At 40.9% G+C, this 20,480-nt stretch overlaps 1 protein-coding gene across 1 annotated transcript in view; it reads right to left on the bottom strand.

Annotated features, from left to right (window-relative positions):
• LOC145351841 (electrogenic sodium bicarbonate cotransporter 1-like) overlaps positions 1-20,480 on the bottom strand; it is an 81,246-nt gene that overhangs the window by 49,830 nt on the left and 10,936 nt on the right. Inside the window, exons 4-10 of the mRNA XM_080201538.1 lie at positions 20,074-20,150; positions 11,094-11,251; positions 8,319-8,406; positions 6,327-6,481; positions 4,290-4,406; positions 3,619-3,793; positions 2,545-2,678 (exon numbers count right to left, since the gene is read on the bottom strand). Of these exons, the coding sequence (XP_080057664.1) occupies positions 2,545-2,678; positions 3,619-3,793; positions 4,290-4,406; positions 6,327-6,481; positions 8,319-8,406; positions 11,094-11,251; positions 20,074-20,150 (904 nt within the window). The remainder of the gene's footprint in view (positions 1-2,544; positions 2,679-3,618; positions 3,794-4,289; positions 4,407-6,326; positions 6,482-8,318; positions 8,407-11,093; positions 11,252-20,073; positions 20,151-20,480) is intronic.

The raw sequence follows: 20,480 nt of genomic DNA on the forward strand, positions 1-20,480 counted from the left end.
GAACCAAATAAATTATTCTTCAATGCCAAAATTTTTTTTAAAAATGCAAAACCATTAGTTCTAAGGAGGTTTTCCTCTCCAAATGTGAGGTCCTGCAGGACTATACCTGTAAACCTTTCACAATTACACCAAGTAGTCTTTCTCATCAAAAAAGAGAAGCAATATACTGCACGAAAAATCGAATACTGAACACCCTTTCTGCATTCTAACTCCACTTGCCCACTTCCCAGCAATGGCACTATCAATGATCAGAGCAAAGACCATAAAGCATATATCACCATTATTACTGTGCGGACGAAAAGAAAGAAGGGTATTTTTACACGGCTCTCGTGCTGTACAATCTGCACAGTGTATTCCTTAACTAGAAGGAGCGTTCTGAGGAATGTTTTTCATATTTCCTGGCGTTTTGCCACCGATGTTTAACCAGAAATCTTCCAGGGATATAATATATGATTCTCAGCTCCAGATTAGATAAGCACGAGCTTTGTAAGTGTGGTAAATGAAAGACCGAATAGCGTCAGAACTCACAGAAACACAGCTATTCCCATGCTCAGACCACTATCTTTCCATTTTGAAAAGGGTGTATAATGGTCAGCTGATCTGCTCCTATCCATTTTGTTCCTCTGCCAAACTGGAATTTCACCCCCGATTATTTCAAAAATTGATTTGTGGTTAAGCAGCGATCAGTACATGTGGGGACATCACAAAAAAGCATTTTTGTCACCAAGACAACTAGCTAATTTTAGGAACGTTTCTTTAAAAGTATGTTTATATGAATTTGGGGCACAAAAGGCAAAATAGTAAGGAATTATAAATAAATATTTTAAAGCCAAATCTTTGCTGCATCGAGTCTTGAAACATTCCCTGAAAGATCTGTTGGTCACATTTTTGTAAGGGTAACAAAAAAATATTTTTTTCCAATATCCTTTGTGGTTTGTTAATGCTGGACAGGTGTTTATTTCCTATTGAGTAAGGAAAATATCCTTATTTTTAATATTGAGTAAGTAAAATATCCTCATTTTTGTAGGAAACAGGTGCAAAAGCTCATAAGAAATATAAGAATTCCTTTTTATTTTCAATGCCTTTTAAAGAATAGACTTAGAGTGCCCCCAGTGGCTCAACTGGGTAAGGCAGGTAAAGCTGAGTCTTTCAGATCAACAAGATCCCAGGTTTGATTCTCAGAGCAGGATTTCCATTTTGTGTTGGACTGTGGCAGGTCCCCTACTGCGCAACCTGCCAGGAGCAGTCATTCCACATTGATTTTTACTGGATTTTTAATCAAGTTGGCAGGGGGGAATGGCAGCTATCTTCAAGAAGGCAGATTAATTGTGGTGTCGAAAGAGCGAGATATTTCCTTCTTGTTCATATCTGGGGAAATCCTGACCAGCATTCTCCTGAACCACTTACTTTCTGTGGCTGTGGAAATCCTTTCAGAGACACTAGCCCAGAATTTCACAGAGTTAGGCTAGCTCCAAAAACATTTAAAATGGCTGACGAGACTCGATTCTGAGACTCCCACCTCCATTCCTGGTACTGTCAAATTTTGCTTTCCTGTGACAAGCATGCAGGTAGAGAGCCCATCCTTTGCAACCCTGTCCTGTCTGGGCCTGCCACAGAGATAAGTTTCTCACAGCCCCCTGCAACTTTGCAAAGTTGGGCCAGCTTCTCCATGATTACAGCCCGTCAGAGAACTGTGAGCCACAGTCTGAAGTCTGACAACACCAGGCTTTAGTCCAACCGATTTATTTGATAGTAAACTCACAAGCTTTCGAGGGGACTCCCTCTTCGTCAGGTGATCATCCACATCAGAGCCACAGTCTGAACATGGGAACCTTTTGAGCGGTAAATACACAAAGTCTTATCCATACTTACTAATCCAGTACAACATACAGAATCAATGCGTTGTATAATAATAATGGCAAGTATTGCAACGAGGAGGAAAGAAAGCCTCACTCAGGAATCTGCTTTCCATCATGAGGCAACATCATAAACTTTTATAATGAAGTATGACCATGGCTGCCAGGTCACCATCATGGAGAGTGAACCATCCCCACCCATGTCCAGGCAGGCAGGTTGAGCCTCAAAGCCTGCCTACTGTACTGGCCCCTGGTCTTCTGGTATAGTTTCTGACTCCTTGGGGGCTCGTAGGTCAATGAGAATGTCAACACAATTTGCTTAAAACACCATTCATCCAGCTTAATTAGCTACCCACCAGTTTAGGACAGATAGTCCTTCTCGCCCAAACTAGCCTCTGGGAAGATGGCCCAGCAGGTGCTGACAAACCCACACGCAGATGCAAATTTTCCACACCCGCCTTGACTATACTGGGGGCCGAAAATTCTGCCCACAGTTCCCATACCAACTTCACTCTCTTAGACATGCCCATGAGTTAACATAGAATGTGACCACCAATTACTTTACAACCTTTACTATGGTACATTCATGGTAAGAACTAAGAAAGTCGATTGGTATTTCACCAAAGATAAAACCTCAGTATCAAATATATACTGAAACTTAAGTAATATTCAACTATAATTATCCTACCTGCTAATGTTGAAGAGGAGACGCTCAAATACCAATACAGGACCTGTGCTACCAAGAACAGTTAATGGTTGGCCAGCAAAGAGACAGAAAACTGCTCCAGCAATAGCTGTTCCAAGAAAGCTCTCTATGATGCCCTAGATAAGTAGAAGAGAGAGGGAGAGAGACAAAAGATGGTGATCATTCTGATGCAAAACTGATTTTATTTTTCTATCCCAATGCAGTCATGGAAGAGAGAGGGAGAGAGACAAAAGATGGTGATCATTCTGATGCAAAACTGATTTTATTTTTCTATCCCAAAGCAGTCATGGAAGAGAAAGCAGCAGAAATAAGTAAAGGAATAGAGGAAAAGAGACAAAGAGGAGAAGGAAGAAATGGAAAGTCAGAAAAGTGCACAGGGCAGCACAATGACACAGTAGTTAGCAGTGATGCCTCATGTCTCCAGCGACCTGGGTTTGATTCCCGGCTTGGGTCACTGTGTATGTGGAGATTGTACATTCCTCCCGTGTCTGCGTGGGTATCCTCTAGGTGCTCTGGTTTCCTGCCACAGTCAAAATATGTGCAGATTACGTTGATTAGGTTGAAAGAGCTGAATTGCTCTTTAGTGTCCTGGGATGTGTAGGTTAGAGGGATTAGTAGAGTAAAGATGTGGGGTTACAGGGCCTGGATGGGATTGTGGTCAGTGCAGACTCGATGGGTCAAATAGCCTCCTTCTGCACTGCAGGAATTGTATTCCATAAAATATAAGAGTGAGAAGACAAACTGGGGGAAAAAAAATGAAAGAAAATAAGAATGAACCGTAAGTTATAAATATTGTAGTATCACCCGAGGTTTAAAAGTATTCTTGTATGCACAGAACATGTACAGAAACAAAAATAGTAGAAACCAGTGTAATTATTTTTACTTTTGGTTAGACAAGCTGACTATCCGACCAGGGTAAAGAGCATTATAATGTGTAATTACTGTGACCAAAGCAGTCTTTTATTGTGCAGGCACTGTGACCTAATATGCCAGATGAAAATTATAACGATGTAATACAATTAAAATAAATAGCACCCAAGTAATTTGCATACAAACCTGCATATTGTTGGTTGCATCACCCAAGATTCCCCCAAATGTAATCGCATTTGTTACACTGGCCAAATAGATGAACAGGACAGCTGAAAGACACTGGAGGTTCAGAGCATCATAAAAGTCACTGGCAAACCAAGGTGCTTTTCTTTTGACGTCACTGATCAATCCCCCAAATAACCTGGAGATAGGACAAAAAGTAGTTTTCTTTTCTGAATCTGTTGCAGCAGATTTCTCACTGGTTTACATGATCAGAATAACTTTCTGCTCCTGTGTTTAATTTTAAAGTAATAACCCAGTTCTGTTTAGTGAATCAGATGGTAACTGCATTACTCAATTTGAAAGTGAGCAGGAAGGTCCTAGCTTCTATTTTTGAGCTGTGTTGAATTCTCAGCTGAGATATGTTTCTTCATTTTTAATATCTTAAAAAATATATATTCTTCAGTCATAGGACTTTTAAAAGCATTACTGCATTATATAAAGTGCAATGAAATACTATTTTTTCAGAAAAGTACATGACACTGTAGTACACCTCACTACAATTACAATTACAGGTTATGTATACAATATATTATTTCATGTCAAACATTCTCTGGTGCCTACAGCCCAAGAGGTTTTATATGGGCCCTCGTCCCTTGGGGTTGTAAATAAGCCAAAAGTATTATGTAGGTACTCACTTTCCTGTTCTTTTCAAATCCTCAGCAACATGCAGATTACTCCCATACCTTTCTTCATGGTGAATATGACTTCCTTTATGCATATGAACTTTAAAATTATGAGAATATATAGATTTTCTGCAAGATAAAATACAAAAGGGAAAAAAAGATTCAACTGCAGCACAACTTGGTGCTATGATGATGTGGTATGCAAATTATTGTACATCAAACTGAACTGAGAACAGTTTATGTCTGTAATACATTCCAATCATACAATGACAGAAGATTGGATAATTGCATGAGACTCCCTTGAATGGAGGTCACATTTCAAGTTAGTTACAGTAAATGCTATTTGTATGGTTGTATCTATGCCAGTGTGGGAGTAATTGAGAAATGGGACCAAATACAAAGAGGCACAAAAATAGGTTGAGAAAGTGGATTAAGGAATGGCAAAGTGGCATTTTGTAAAGGCAGCAGCAGAAAATTGCCATTGATGTAGTGCCCTTACCACAATAAAATATCAGAAGACACTTCACAGGAGCAATGTCAAACAATCCAACACCAAAATACAACAGCAGAAATGAGTTTAGGTGACAGAAGCTTGGACAGAAAGATAGGTTTGAAGAAGAAGAAAGAAGCAGAGAGGTTTAGGGAGAGATTTGCTAGAACCTCCTCCTTTGCACATTTGTGTAATTAATAAGGCTTAAGTTATCAAATTGTATTTTACATAAGCTTAGCGATGAAAAATCTTAATTTGTGTGCATTATTGGAATGTTAAGAACATCTTTAAGTTAGTATTCCTTTAAGTGCCAAAGGACTGTAATATCGCCTTAAGAAAGAAAAGATGAAGTTATAACTGGGACACATTTTGCATATTTGGGCTCCAGTGTGTCCAGTATTAGCAATAAACAGAAGCTAAGACTGCAGTACTGATTGGTTAGAAGAATGGTCTGGAGATGGCTCTCCCGCTTAAAGGATATAAGTTAAGGTTAGATTGCATTGGGAAAGCCAAGAGCATTCCTCACATTGATCAAGAATTTTAAATATTTGGTTAGAAGTTGTCGGTTGTATTGACACAAGTACGCATTCTTAGGCTAGATGTTGCAAATGCTACCTGCAAAAAAGATATAAAGATGAGGAAGCATCACTGGAGTTTTTGCACCTGTCCGGAGATAGCATTTGTCTCAGGACACTTGCTTGGGATTTTGCAGGGAAAGAAAGTTAGGAGTTAGTAGTAGAGCACTTGCTAAGTTGTTAGCGTTCATGCAGGACATTGCTAGTTGATGGGTAACTGTGATAGAAATGATTAAAGTAATTGTCAAAGGTTGGGGATTGTCATTGGAATCCAGGTCAGTGTTAGAATCCAGCATTAGACCAAAGTTAATTGCCTTAAGAGAAAGTCAATAGCTTTTGTTAGAAAGCTGTCTCTGCCAGAGAGAGAGAGAGAGAGAGAGAGAAAGGGATCCATTAGAGTTGGTGAGTGCGATCTTATAACCTCATCCCATTGAGTTTCAGTGAGGTGAAGTGGTATGTTCAGGTGAGAGACAAAAAATGGATTTCTCACCCCTCCCAATTGAAGAGACTCTGTCTTGCTTAATTGGCACTTAATACAACGGACGTTCCCCAAAGGAGGTGATATGGTGCTCTCACCAGCTCGCTAGCCAGCAAAAGAGTACCCCATTACTTGGATTAAATTCTACTCAATAGGCGTGTCCTACCCCAATGTGACTTTTCCGTTATTTTTTGTCTAGGAAGCACAATGGAAGAATAGCTTTAAGAAATTATTTAAATACTGATCTTGACTTTCCAATCAGAGAATTTTAGAGATGAAAATAACACCTTTGAATAGAAAGTGCCTATTGTCAGATAAGACAACACCTCTTGCCATTTTTGTGGAATCTCTTTCAGCCTTAGCACTGACAACAGGTAGAATATTTTCCTACTGTTGGCCAGGGAACAATCTAGGCATCTATAATTTTCTCACTTACTTGGTGGATTTATTCTATTGTATGTAGTGGACAAAAGCAATGAAAAAAGATCAATTCACTCAACACCTACCGTTTGTGTGGTGATGGAAGAATCTTTGGTGGTGCTATCCGTAAAGTGGGATCCCACTTCCCTGGTGGAAGCACAGTTACCTCATCAAGGAACTCATCAATTCCAGCTAAAAGGTCTTCCCTCGATTTTGCCTTAAATGCCACAACATGAAATAACTGCAAAATAATTATTGCATTTTATTTAATCAACTAATTAAAATTAATGAATAATTCATTACAAAGTAAATGCCAACTATAAACATAGCTTTTCTTAAAAAATATTTGCTGAACATTCAAGGTCAAATAAACATAAAGGTTAAAAAATACTTTTGTGATTCAAAAATTGTTGAAAGTTGTAAAAATCTATTCCAGAAGTACAATTCTGTGGTAACATCTATATGAGGGTGATACTTAAGGAACAGGGAGTATTACTGATATCAAAAGCATTTGATCAGAGGGCTGAGGAAAATAGCTGCCTAACAATCATCTTTGTTTAAATTGAGCTATGTAATCGCAGGAGTCTAGCAGACATTTACATTTAAGTTCATGCAAGCAGTTGAAGGAGGATGCATAAGTTGCACTGCAAAGAGAAAGAAAATACATTTCACAGAAAAAGACGGTTTTAACAATTTGTGCCTACAGGCCTGGGTGAGGCAAATACCAAAACTTGAAGGTTCTGCATTTGATTATCTATTGTCTGATATATATTGGGCCCGATTTTACCATCTTCATTCTAAGTGCTGAATCTGGATGCGATTCAGATCGGATTTGGAAATCTGCTCTCAGGTGTCCCCATACGCACTCAGCCTGAAAAAAAAATCGTGAATCTGAATCGTGCTATGGGCGGGGCTTAGCACGCCTGAAATGATCAGCACTCTGAACTGCACATGTACAGTGAGAAAAAAATTGAAAATTGCGCCACTGTCACATTGCTCCCTGGCTGCAAAAAATTGATAAAGCGGCCTGGGAGTGACAAGCGGGAGTAATGGCTCCCAAAGACATCATCCCCCACCCCTACAACATAACTTTCCCCCTTATCCACCCAACGCCCGCTACCCAGACTGATCACGACCATTTGCCCCCTTTCCCCTCACCGATTGCCCGCAGTGGCAGCGGACTCCCCCCACCCCCACAAGAGAATGATTGGGCCTCCCTCCCCCTCCCCACCAAAGATACATCTGACCTGCCCCCTCCCCTCCCTCCTCCATCAGACAACAATCTGGCCTCCCTCTGTCTCCCCTCCCCCATCGCACCAGACAACAACCTGGCCTCCCCCTGCCTCCCCTCCCCCGCCCACACCAGATAACAATCTGCCCTCCCTCTGGCCTCCCATCCACCAGACAACAATCTGGCCTTACTCCTTCCTCTCCTCCATCCACCATCTGATCCGCCTTCTCCCCCCCTCAACACCAGAAAATGATCAGGCCTCTCTTCTCCCTCCCCCACCCGAACAGAGAATGATCTGGCTCACTTCCCCCCCCCCCCCCCCCCACCCCCTCCCTTCCACCACCGATCTGAGTCAGAGAGCCGTTGGAAGCGCCTCTTCAGAAGCTGGAATGCCCGAAGCAGGCCTTTGCCGAGCGTGTCTGCTTTGCACCGAAACTGGATGCGTGAACACAATGGTAAAGGGGGAAATGCTGGTAAAGTTGGGCGGGCAGCCCAGTAATTCAATTTAAATGCATGCAAATACATTTAAATTGCCATTGCACCCATTTCGGGCGTGAATCGGATCATGGCAATTTTTGGGCCTTAGTAAAGTGGGCATCTGCGCAGACACAGACGCAGATCACGTTAATGGCCTGACGCCCGACTTTACCATGTCCGTGCGCTGCAGTGGTAAAATCGGGCCCGTTGTCTCAAATGTTTTGCACTGTTTATCTGTTGTCTTGTACATCTGTACATTTTCTTATATGTTTCTCATGCCATGTGAGATAGCTTGTATATTTGTCACAGTTTTTATATAGTTAACAAGTTCCACCAAAATCTTTAATTTTATAATTGATTCATGGCTTGCCTCATCGGTAAGCAGAGTTGCAACAGCTCTCCCAATCTGATGATAAGCCATAGCCTTAGCCTTTGGCCCGAGCAGAATGAACAGGAACCTGAAAGAGAGAGAAAGAGATATTTCTGGATGGAACTGTTCTAGAAAAATATATTTTCATAGAATCACTGTAGTGCAGAAGAAGGTTAATTTAGAAATCCTACAGTGCAGGAGGAGGCCATTCGGTCCATTGAATCTGCAATGACAACATTTCCACCTATTCCCGTATTTTATCCTACTAATCCCTCTAACCTACACATCCCAGGACACTGAGGGCAATTTAGCATGGCCAATGCACCTCACCCGCACATCTTTGGAATGTGGGAGGAAACTGGAGCACCCGGAGGAAACCCATGCAAACACAGGGAGAATGTGCAAACTCCACACAGACAGTGGAGTGGGAATTGAATTTGGCCTATTGAATCTGCACCAGTTCTTCAACAGAGCATCCTACGTAATTACCCTGCTAATCCCCCTAGCCCACACATCCTGGGGCACTAAAGGGCAATTTACCGTGGCCATTCAAACTAACCTGCGTATCTTCGGACTGTGTGAGGAAACCAGAGCACCCGGAGGAAACACATGCAGACATGGGGAGAACGTGCAAATTCCACACAGACTGGAATTGAACCCAGGTCCCTGGTACTGTGAGGAAGCAGTGCTAACCACTGGGCAATTGTGCTGCTCATTTTGTTTTAAGGTAAACTTTATGAGGCCTTGAAGGCAGCCAGCACGTATCGGAATGTCAGAAACATGTTCCCTGCATAAACACAGCCTCAAAATTTTCTCTTTCTGAAACAACTATGCATAGGCAATAAATGCTGGCCAGCCAGCGTCACCCATGTCCCACAAATGAATAAAAGAAATAACTAATAAATATATTAGTATCTAACAAAAATAATTAAAAATATACTCTCGTGCTAAATGTATTGATCATAGAAAATACAGCATAGAAAATAATCTTTTTTTTGTCTTTCATGGGATGTGGGCATTGCTGGTAGGGCCAACATGTGTTACTCATCTCTAATTGCCCTTGAACTGAATAGCTTGCTAGGCCATTTCAGAGGGCAGTTAAGAGTCAACAACATTGCCATGGATCTGGAGTCACAAGTAGGTCAGACCAGGCAAGGATGACAGATTTCCTTCCTAAAATAACCCAGATGTGGGTTTTCTTTTACAATAATTGTTGACAGTTTCATAGTCACCTTTTCTAAGATAAATTTTATATTCTACTCCGCCACTGTCTTCCCCTAATTCATTGTGCCAATGCTGGGTTTGTAGAATTTGAAATCAAATTAAATCAAGTTCTGTTCTGTTGGTGGGCAGTTGAGAGTCAACCATGTTTCTGTAGGTTAGACCAGGTAAGGGTGGCAAATTTCCTTCCTTAAAGGACATTTGTGAACCAGATGGGTTTTTCTGAGAGATTTTTTCATTGAATTCAAATTCCACCATCTGTCGTGGTGGGATTCAAACCCACCCAGAACATTCGCTGAGTTTCTGGATTAATAGTCCAGGGATAATACCACTAAGCCACTACCTCCCCATGTATCACAAGTAGGTTCTTACAAAATTTAACTGTAGCCAGAAAAATCAAAGCATAAAACCTAGCGAGGAATTGAGACCAATAAGAGTATGCCTTTCCAAGATTTTGGACATATCCTGACCCAATACATTGTTCCTTAAGAGTTTAATCATTTGAAAATGCAATACAAGATGTTTCTTCAACTGTAACTACATGTTTCTATATTGTACCATAGCTTGATCATATTACAATAGCCAATATTGCTGAAGTTATTGCATGCATCTTACATATATTTGATTGTAGTATAGAAGACAGTCCAGGGACCGTGGAGAAAAAGCTCTGTAAAGCAGCAGGGCAAATCATAACTATGGGCTGCCAAAATCAGGAGTAGGATTCAATTCTCAGTAAAAAGAGTGAACATAGAAACATTTTTCATAGAATCCCTGCAGAAGGAAGACATTCAGCCCGTCAAGTCTGCACTGACCACAATCCCATGTAGGCCCTATTCCTGTAACCCATATATTTACCCTGCTAATCCCACTGACACTAGGGTCTACTTAGCATGGCCAATGAATCTAATCTGCATATTTTTGGATTATGGGAGGAAACCAGAGCACCCAGAAGAAACCCACACAGACACAGGGAGGACCTGAGGCTGGAATTGAACCCGGGTCCCTCATGCTGTGAGGCAACAGTACTAACCACTGTGCTGCCCAATTGCAAATTACAGATCCATTAAAACATGAAGATAACATTCATTCACTTAGGTTAATGAGAGCCAAAATGACTAATACTCGGTAAATCTGACAGAACACATGAGCTACAGTGGGCAAGATACCACACTTGAGTTATTCATTCAGGTAAATTCAGTTCCAAATTGCATTTGTGCTGGAAGTGTAATGAGATACTAAAAATAGCCCTAGTATTCCTGTATAAAGAGGAATAAAAATAAAGAATTCCCAGTCCTAATTATTGAGCTGCTGCTGAAAAGTGGGCCGCTACAGGCAGGATCAGACTGATCTATAATTATCCCCATGCTCAAATAGACTTGCAACAACCACTATTCAGATTCAAACTGGGAAAACGCATTGAGGGAGATGTAGAGAATGTCTAGAGAGCCACATCCCAATGTACATCAGTGGAAAGGGTAATTTAATAAATAATTAAAACATTTGCGTCAATACATGAAAGTGAAATTAATTCCAGACAAATCAAATGATCCTTACCTGGTTGGCAGTGGAACCTCTGTCAGAGCCCCAAGGATCACAGCCTCCTTTAATCGCACAAAGGCAACAAATGGCTTATCCAAAAAATCTACTTCGCCGACAAGTACATTTGTGGCTTCAGCACCCTCTGGGATCTGTTTCTTGAATTTATTATTCAGCTAAAATATTTTATTAAGTATCAGAAACATGAATGTAACTTTGCAGAAATTATAATAGAATGCAATTTTAAAATTTTACATTAATTAACTATAGGCCAAGACTTTAAAAACTTATTTCCTTTTCACCGATCAATCATTAGAAAGTAATTGAATCAACAAAAGTTCCAACATTGAACAATTAACAAAAGTTAATGTGCTTATGATGTGCAGCAAGTGATATAGCCTAGAAACTGAAGGTTTGTGTTTGCTGTGGCTCGCAAGTCTGTAATGTTGTGAGGTTCAAGTTCCATTTCCGAGGCCTGAACACAGCAATGTAGGTTGACATTTCAGTGCTGAGATTAGGGGTGGGATCTTCCAGCTACACTCACCCCAGGACTGGAAATTCCCACCCGAGGTCAACTGGCCTTTGCATGGCTCGCTAAATCTTCTGCCCCACCTGCTGCAATTCCCATGGCAGGCAGTACAAGAAAATTCTACCCTAGGTGTCAAAAAGGGTCCCTTGTTTGCCCTCACAGCTATGGGCAAGATTTTCCAGTCCCTCCCACTGTAGGATTGGAAAATCCCACAACGACCTTTTGCTGTTCTGTCAAATTTTCTGTCCTGCTGACAGAACTGGAAAATCCAAGCCTATGCAACTACAAGGGACTTCTTCTAGGTGTCTTGAACAATACTTATCCTTCATACAACACAATTAAATCAAATTATCTGGACATTATCATGCACTCTGTGAGTGCTTGTTTTATATTTTCTACATTACAACCATTGCTGTACCTCAGAAGTATTTAATTGCCATGAAGCAGTCTGGGAGGTCCAGAAATCACAAAAGGTGCAATGTGCATGGCATCCTTTTCTTTAGGTTTTTGATCTTTACTGATCTCCATTGAAGGATGCACTAGTCTTCATGCCCCTTGGTTAAGAAAGTGCAAAAATGACCAACTCTTGATTGCTATCTATTGCACTAAGCAGGTAACTGTTATTGTGGATTTGAGTTGAGCTTAGTCTCAGATGAAGTAGTAAGCTATGCAAAAATAGAACAGACTGGGGAAAAGGGAGTAACTGTGGTGAGAACGATGTTTTTTCCCTGTCTCTTTAGGGCAGTTTTCTCAGTCAGTGGGTGACACAGTGGCACAGTGGTTAGCACTGCTGTCTCACAGCACCAGGGACCTGGGTTTGATTCCAGCCTTGCGTGACTGTCTGTGTGGAATTTGCACCTTTTCCCCATGTCTGCCTGGGTTTCCTCTGGGTGCTCCGTTTTCCTCCCAGAGTCCAAAGATGTACGTGTGGATTAGATGGATTGGCTTTGCTAAATTGTCCCAAGGTGTGTAGGTTAGAGGGATTTGCAGGGTAAAAAGTTGTGGTTGTGGAGGTAGGGTGCGTAGGTGGGCCTGGGTAAGACATTCTGTCAGACAGTCACTGCAGACTTTTTTGGGCTGAATGGCCTCCTCCTGTAGGGATTCTATGATTCTAATATGCTGCTGCCCAACAAGCAAGCAAGCCTACCTACCATGGTAGAATTTTCAGTTTGAGAGTGAATTACTTGGGTCAGAAGGAACTGTGCTAAAGTTAAATAAGGGTAATCACAAAGGAATGAAAGCAGAGTTGTCTGGAGTGGATTGGGAAAGGTGTTTAGCAGAAAAGACATTTGATCAGCAATGACAGACATTCATGAAAATAAATACTGACTTATAACAAAGATATATCCCACTGAGGAAGAAGGATTCTAGGAAGGGGATAAATCAACCATGGTTAACCATGCAAGTTAAGAATGGTAAGCTGAAAGAATAAAATATACAATGTGGCAAAGATTGGTGGTAAACCAGATGTAGTAGTGACCCCCCCCCCTTAAAGGGCGAGTATCTAGAAGGTCATGAGACCTGCTAGCCCAGTGGGATGACAGCACACAAATCCCAGGGCTAAACGTAGGTTTTTACCATCAGAATCAATCCTTCAGCTGAATGGAGAAGATGCACATTGAAGCATTCAATACGTGGTTTGAGTTAGTCAACAAATAGTTGCTGTTATTAGTAACCTAGTGGTCATCAATCATTCCGATTATCACACCAGAGGATTGGGAAAGTTTTAAAAGCCAGCAAATATGACCAAAAAAAGAGGGAGAAGATAAACAATGAGGTTAAAGGAGCAGGTTATATACAAATGAACAGTAATAGTTTCCTTTATATATAAAAAGGAAGAGTGAGGTCAAAGTGAACATAGGCGCCAAAGGGAATGAGACTAGGGAAATAATAATGGGGAACCAGGAAATGGCAGAGGGTGTTAAATAATAACTTTGCATCAATCTTCCCAGTAGAAGATACGAATAGCATTCGAAAATTACTAAATAATCAAGGGGCAAAAGGGGGAGGAAATAAGAACAATAGTTATCATTGGAGAAAATGTACTGGGGAAACTAATGAAGCTAAAGGTCGCGAAGTTCCCTGGAATTGATTGGTTTCATCCTAGCATATTAAAGAAAGTAGCTATAGAGATCTTACTCGAGTATAAAAGTTGGAGTGTTATGGTAAGGTTGTATAAGGCGTTGGTGAGGCCAAATTCAGAGTATCGTGTACAGTTTTGGTCATCTAGTTACAGGAAGGATGTACATAAGGTTGAGAGAGTGCAGAGAAGGTTCAAAGGATGTTGCCAGGACTTGAGAATCTGAGTTACAGAAAGAGATTGAAAAGGTTAGGACTTTATTCCTTGGCGCGTAGAAGTATGAGGGGAGATTTGACAGAGGTGTATAAGATTTTGATGGGTATAGATAGAGTGACTACTAGCAGGCTTTTTCCACTGAGGCTAGAGGAGAAAAGAAACAGAGGGCATGGGTTAAGGGTGAAAGGAGAAAAGTTTAAAGGGAATATTACAGGAGGATTCTTCACGCAGAGAGTGGTGGGAGTGTGGAATGAGCTGCCAGATAAAGTGGTAAACGCGGGGTCACTTTTAACATTTAAAAAAAAGACTTGGATGGGTTAATGGATGAGAGGGGTATGGACCGATATGGTCCAAGTGCAGGTCAGTGGGACTAGGCAAAAAATGGTTCGGCACAGACAAGAAGGGCCAAAAGGCCAGTTTCTGAGCTATAATTTTATATGGTTCTATGGTTCCATCTTGGATGCACTAGTAATAATCTTCCAAAAATTCTTACATCCGGGAAAAGCCCCAACTAATTTACAATTGCCAATGTAACATTCTTATTCAATAAGGGAGGGAGACAAAAAACAGATAACTATTAACCAATTAAATTAACATCTGCCTTGGGAAAATGTTCATTATAAAGGATATAATAATAAAGCATTTAGAAAAACATGGGTGGGAATTTTCCAGTCATTCATTCTGGCAATGAACAGAGATTTGGCTGAGTGCCAAGTTCTCCAACCTCATTTGCAGTGGTGGCGGGAATGAATGGCATTGCCGAGCTCACCAAAAAGACTGACACGGAGAATTCTCATTTCCTCACCATTATGACACTTTGAATTTTTGGGGAAAATTCCACCCATAGTTTTTGAGGGTTTTTAAGGTCTTTGTGGGACAAGGAAGAGTATCTTCTAACCCATTGGGGGACTTTGTTTGTCCACCCCCAGCATCTGTTCCCTGTCCTCCACCCAGCACCAATCAACAGGCCTTACCTGCTTGCTGGCTATGTGCTATGGGCAGCTTATTTTCCATTACAGGAAGTAGGCAAACTACAGAATAGTACTGCAAACTGTTTGCACAAATAAAGGACGACTGAACTGAAAACTGTGCCAGTCTCCTGCCATGTTGAATGGATATTTGTTTGGCATCTATTCAACACCTATACATAAAATGATTGCATTATTTCTTAAATCAGTTTAAGTTTATTTATGAGTGTCACAAATAGGCTTACATCAGCACTGCAATGAAGTTACTGTGAAAATCCCCTAGTTGCCACACTCCGGTGCCTGTTCGGGTACACTGACGGAGAATTTAGCATGGCCAATGCACCTAACCAACACATCTTTCAGTATCAATATTTGAACAAGAGGATCACTGGTGATGTGACCAAATGTAAGAGCCACAATATTTATTCAGGTCATATACAGAGTATGGATCCGGTGATCTCTGGATGGGAAACTTGGAACTATGGATTTGTTGGATGCCCAGGTGAAATTAATAGCAGAACAGTTTTTTAATGCTTTCAGAAGATTTCCCGCCCGACAGGCCTCTTGATTGAGAGGCTGGCTATCGAGTGGATAGGAAAGCTTAGGAAACAGTCAGGAAGAGGAAGGGAGGAGAGAAGAGATTGAGGTCAGGCTGTTCAGATCAAGACCATGAGGAGATTGCAAAACTCATTAGGAAAGATGGCATCAGTTGAGGGTAGGGGTGATTGATGCTGGTAGTTGGGAGTTGACAATGGTTGAAGAGGTAGCTGTGGAGGGAAACTATGCAGTAGGGGTACTTGGGAAAAGATTGTATGGCATCAATAGAGAGGGTAAATTATCTGGAACAAAGCAATATCTCTGAAATCACTTTCTATCTCAATTATGAAGAGGTAGTGCAGACATAAAACCATGCTGTGATAGCTGGCCGTATGTATATAACTCGTAGACAAATAATTACTTGTTGACACTCATCAGATTTGCAAGGTACTTCCTCTGTTAATAATATCTGTCATCGTAAGATATTATCAAGTAGTAATGATTGGTGGGACAATCAAATGCAATTCCTATTGGTTAACATGCATTAAGTCCCATTACTATCCATATCATCTAAACAACCTGCCATTCATTTATCTACTGGATTCAGCATTTAACTTTAATCACATACAGAGAAGAGTTGAAAATATTTACTCCGGTTGCTAAAGCAGTAAAAAAAATCTAAAGGATTTCTAGGCTTTATCAAGAGGTGTAGAAGATAAAAATCAAAATATAATCATAAGCCTTTATAAAATTTAAGACCTCAGTTTTTGTGTGCCATATCGGGCATCAAATAACAGGAAGGAAATTGAGGCTTTAGTACAGCACAAATGAATTTGGATATCGCTTGATGTGAGGGAATTCAAATATGACAAACATGAAAAACTGAGTCTTTTCATTTTAGAACAATGCAGATTAGAGGGTGAAATGTTTAATATTATCAAAGGATCTAACAGGTTAGGCAGAATGATTGTTTCCTGTAATTGACGTGTCAAGAAAGATAAAAAGCTACAGAACAGCAAGCAGGAGAAACTTCACACCGAGTTTTGAGGCTGTGGAATTTATTTTCAATATTGAGGCAAAAACCATGTCAACATTTAAGGTTAGGTTCAATGAAGGAAAAGAGGACAAAGTAATATGGGAACAGGAATATGGGATTGGGTGGGCAGATGTGATTATAAATTATTTGCGCACAGGGACAGCAGAGGTAGGGGTAAAAGTCACTAAGAACTGATGTCCAAAGTCAAAAGATGGGCAGATTATGTGCATTGGCCAAGCTAAATTGCCCCTTAGCGTCTTCAGATGTGTAATTTAGGGAGAATTAATGAAGTAATTGCGTGGTGTTATGGAGGTAGGATGAAAGGGAAGGTGGGCTTGGTTAAGAGGCCCTGTCAGATATTCGGTGCAGATGTGATGGGCCGAATGATCTCCTTCTGCGCTGAAGGATTCTATGGGCTGATTGGGCCCAATGGCTTGTTGCAGCAATGAAGCCCCATTTGTGACTTCCTTTTTCGCAAATTCACACAAAAATCTTTCCAGTTCGTTCATTGAGAACCCAAATTCACTACCTATGGTTTTAAAATCACATCTATGGTTTCAAAAACAAAACAAGCAATCTTTAAAAAATGCCAAAAAGAAAAATTGCTGAAATCAAATCCATGATGGACTTTCTGCAGTTAGCCACTCCCCACCCCTGCAGCCCTGAACACCACATTGCCCCAATCAAAGTCCATTCTCAAGTAAGTGTTTCATATTTTACATTTTCTTGTTTCATTAGCAAATCTCTTCAGTAAATTTCTCAAAAATGTAGGAGTGATTTTCAGCCTATGTTTGCCTTCAGAAAGAACAGTGCAAAGATGAATATAACCCCCGGCACAAGTTGGCAATGCCAGGTTGACACAATGTGGAGATGCCGGCGTTGAACTGGGGTAAGCACAGTAAGAAGTCTCACAACACCAGGTTAAAGTCCAACAGGTTTATTTGGCAGCACAAGCTTTCAGAGCAGTACCCCTTCATCAGGTGAGTGATGACTTGTGTTCACCAACACGCCATATACAGACACAAACTCAATTTACAAGATAATGGTTGGAATACGAGTCTTTACAGGTAATCAAGTCTTAACAGTGCGGAGAATGTGAATGGAGAGAAGGCCAAATGCAAGTTAAAGAGGTGTGTATTCTTTCCAGCCGTGACAGTTAGTGAGATTTTGCAACCCAGGCAAGTCGTGGGGGTTACAGATAGTGTGACATGAACCCAAGATCCCGGCTGAGGCCATCCTCATGTGTGCGGAACTTAGCTATCAGTTTCTGCTCAGCGATTCTGCGTTGTTGTGTGTCATGAAGGCTGCCTAGGAGAACGCTTACCCGAGGATCAGAGGCTGAATGTCTGTGACTACTGAAGTGTTCCCCGACTGGAAGGGAACACTCCTGCCTGGTGATTGTCGAGTGGCGTTCGTTCATCCGTTGTCATAGCGTCTGCATGGTCTCCCCAATGGCTAATTGACAGATTGAAGGTAGATAAATCCACAGGCCTGATAATCTACATCCCAGAGTACGTAAAGAAGTGGGTCTAGAACTAGTGGATGCATTAGTGGTCATCTTCCAGGATTCTATAGATTCTGCAGATTGGAGGGTAACGAATGTCACTCCAGTATTCAAAAAGGGATGTAGAGAGAAAAAAAAGGAATTATAGACCAGTAAGCATAACATTGGTAGTGGGGAAAATTCTTGAATCATTATCAAAGACTTTAGAGCACAGCATTTAGAAAGCAGTGGCAAGATAAGACAGAGTCAGTGTGGATTTATGGAAGGAAATAATGCTTGACAAATCTGTTGGAATTCTTTGAAGATGTAACTAATAGAGTTGACAAGGAGGAATCAGTTGATGTGGTATATTTGGACTTTCAGAAAGCATTTGACAAAGTCCCACACAAGAGATTATCGTGCACGATTAAAGCGCATGTATTGAGATGGATAGAAAACTGGTTGGCAGAGAGGAAACAAAGAGTAGGAATTAATGGATGCTTTTCAGATTGGCAGGCAGTATTAGTGGGGTGCCACAGGGATTGGTGCTGGGACCCTAGCTATTCACAATATATGTTAATGATTTGAATGAGGAACAAAATGTAACATCTAAAGTTTGCAGATAATACCAAATTGGGTGGGAGGGTGCACGATGACAAGGATGCGAAAATCGTTCAGAATGATCTGGACAGGTTGGGTGAGTGGGCTAATCAATGGCAGATGCAGTATAATTTGGATAAATGAAATGAGATTATTCACTTCGGAAGCAAAAACAAGGAGGCAGATTACTGCTTGAATGGTTGTAAACTGGAAGTGGGGAATGTGCAGCAGCACCTGGGTGTCCTTGTGCACCAGTCACTAAAAGTAAGCATGCAGGTGCAGCAGACGGTAAAGAAGGCAAATGGCATGTTAGCATTATTGTGGGAGGTTTCGAGTACAGGAGCAGAAATGTGTTGTTGCAATTATACAGGGCCTTGGTGAGGCCACACCTGGAGTATTGTGCGCAGTTTTGGTCTCCTTTTCTGAGGAAGGATGATCTTGCTCCCAAGGGAGTGCTGCGAAGTTTTACCAGGCTGATTCTGGGGATGGTGGGACTGATATATGAGGAAAGATTTAAAGTTTTTTTTAAAGTTTATTTATTAATCACAAGTAAGGCTTACATTAATACTGCAATGAAGTTACTGTGAAATTCCCCTAGTCACAACACTCTGGTGCCTGTTTGGGCCAATGCACCTAACCAGCAGTAGGAGGAAACTGGAGCACCCAGAGAAAACCCACACAAACACAGGAAGAACGTGCAAACTCCGCACAGACAATGACCCAAGCCAGGAATCGAACCCAGGTCCCTGCTGCTGTGAGGCAGCAGTGCTAACCATTGTGCCACCGTGCTACCCTTAGGTTAGGATTGTTTTCGCTGGAGTTCAGACGAATGAGGGGATCACATAGAGACTTATAAAATTCTAACAGGTTGAGACTGGATTGATGCTGGGAGAACTTTCCCAATGGCGGGGGAGTCCAGAACCAGTGGTCACAGTCTGAGGATTCAGGGTAGATCATTTAGGAAGGAGATGAGGAGACATTTCTTCACCCAAAGAGTGATGAGCCTATGGGATTCATTACCACAGAAAGTAGTTGATGCCAAAACATTGAATGTATTCAAGAGATGGTGAGATGTGGCACTTGGGGCGAATGGGACCAAAGGTTATGAGTAAAAAACAGGATTAGGCTATTGAGTTGGATGATCAGTCATGATCGTAATGAATGGCAGAGCAGGCTCAAAAGGCCAAATGACCTTTCCTTCTCCTATCTTCTATGTTTATTTAGGAACATAATCCTCATGAACAGGGGCAGTTCACTCTATTTCCTCCAAGTCTCTCTCCTGGCTTTTCCCGTGTTCAATGTAAAAACTTATATATTGTATCACAGAAGCTACAACCAAATAATATTTAATTTTATAACTGTTATTATCTAATTAGTGTTATTATTAGAAAACAAAAATTAAAATCACATTTCATGGATTAATATGTTGGTGTGAATAATTGCTTATACTCTAAAATAACCATATTCTCCACTGCAAAAGGTTTGTGAAAGCAAGAACTGATGATGGAACTTGACACCATGTTAATTTGAAAAATAACCATATACTTACCTGTTCCTGCAGAGGTTTTTCTGAAATTTCATTGGTGAAATCTGCAGTTGTGTTATAATTCAAAGGAGCTGATTGATCTGAATAGAAAAGTAAAATATTTTGCCAAGATATAGTTTTCATTTCTTTATCAATCCCGGAAACATTTTGATGACATTTCTGATTAACACATGAGGCCCAACTGAACAACTTCCTAATGTTAACCAAGATACCAGTACTGGTCTTGTATGCAAAAATGGAAATATTGGTCAGCATTGACTACTGCTTAGACATATCAATTTGCTTGCATAGCATTTACAATGAGGATTATCAGAGAGGAATAGCCAAACATTTGCTGATGAGTCAAGACAGCATCTTCTGATTTTCTATGCAACTGAACATATAGCAAAGATTCAGTTCTGGACTTCCAT

This window comes from Carcharhinus amblyrhynchos, chromosome 13 (assembly GCF_965287045.1).
Source record: "Carcharhinus amblyrhynchos chromosome 13, sCarAmb.v2.hapA, whole genome shotgun sequence".
Lineage (NCBI taxonomy): Eukaryota > Metazoa > Chordata > Chondrichthyes > Carcharhiniformes > Carcharhinidae > Carcharhinus > Carcharhinus amblyrhynchos.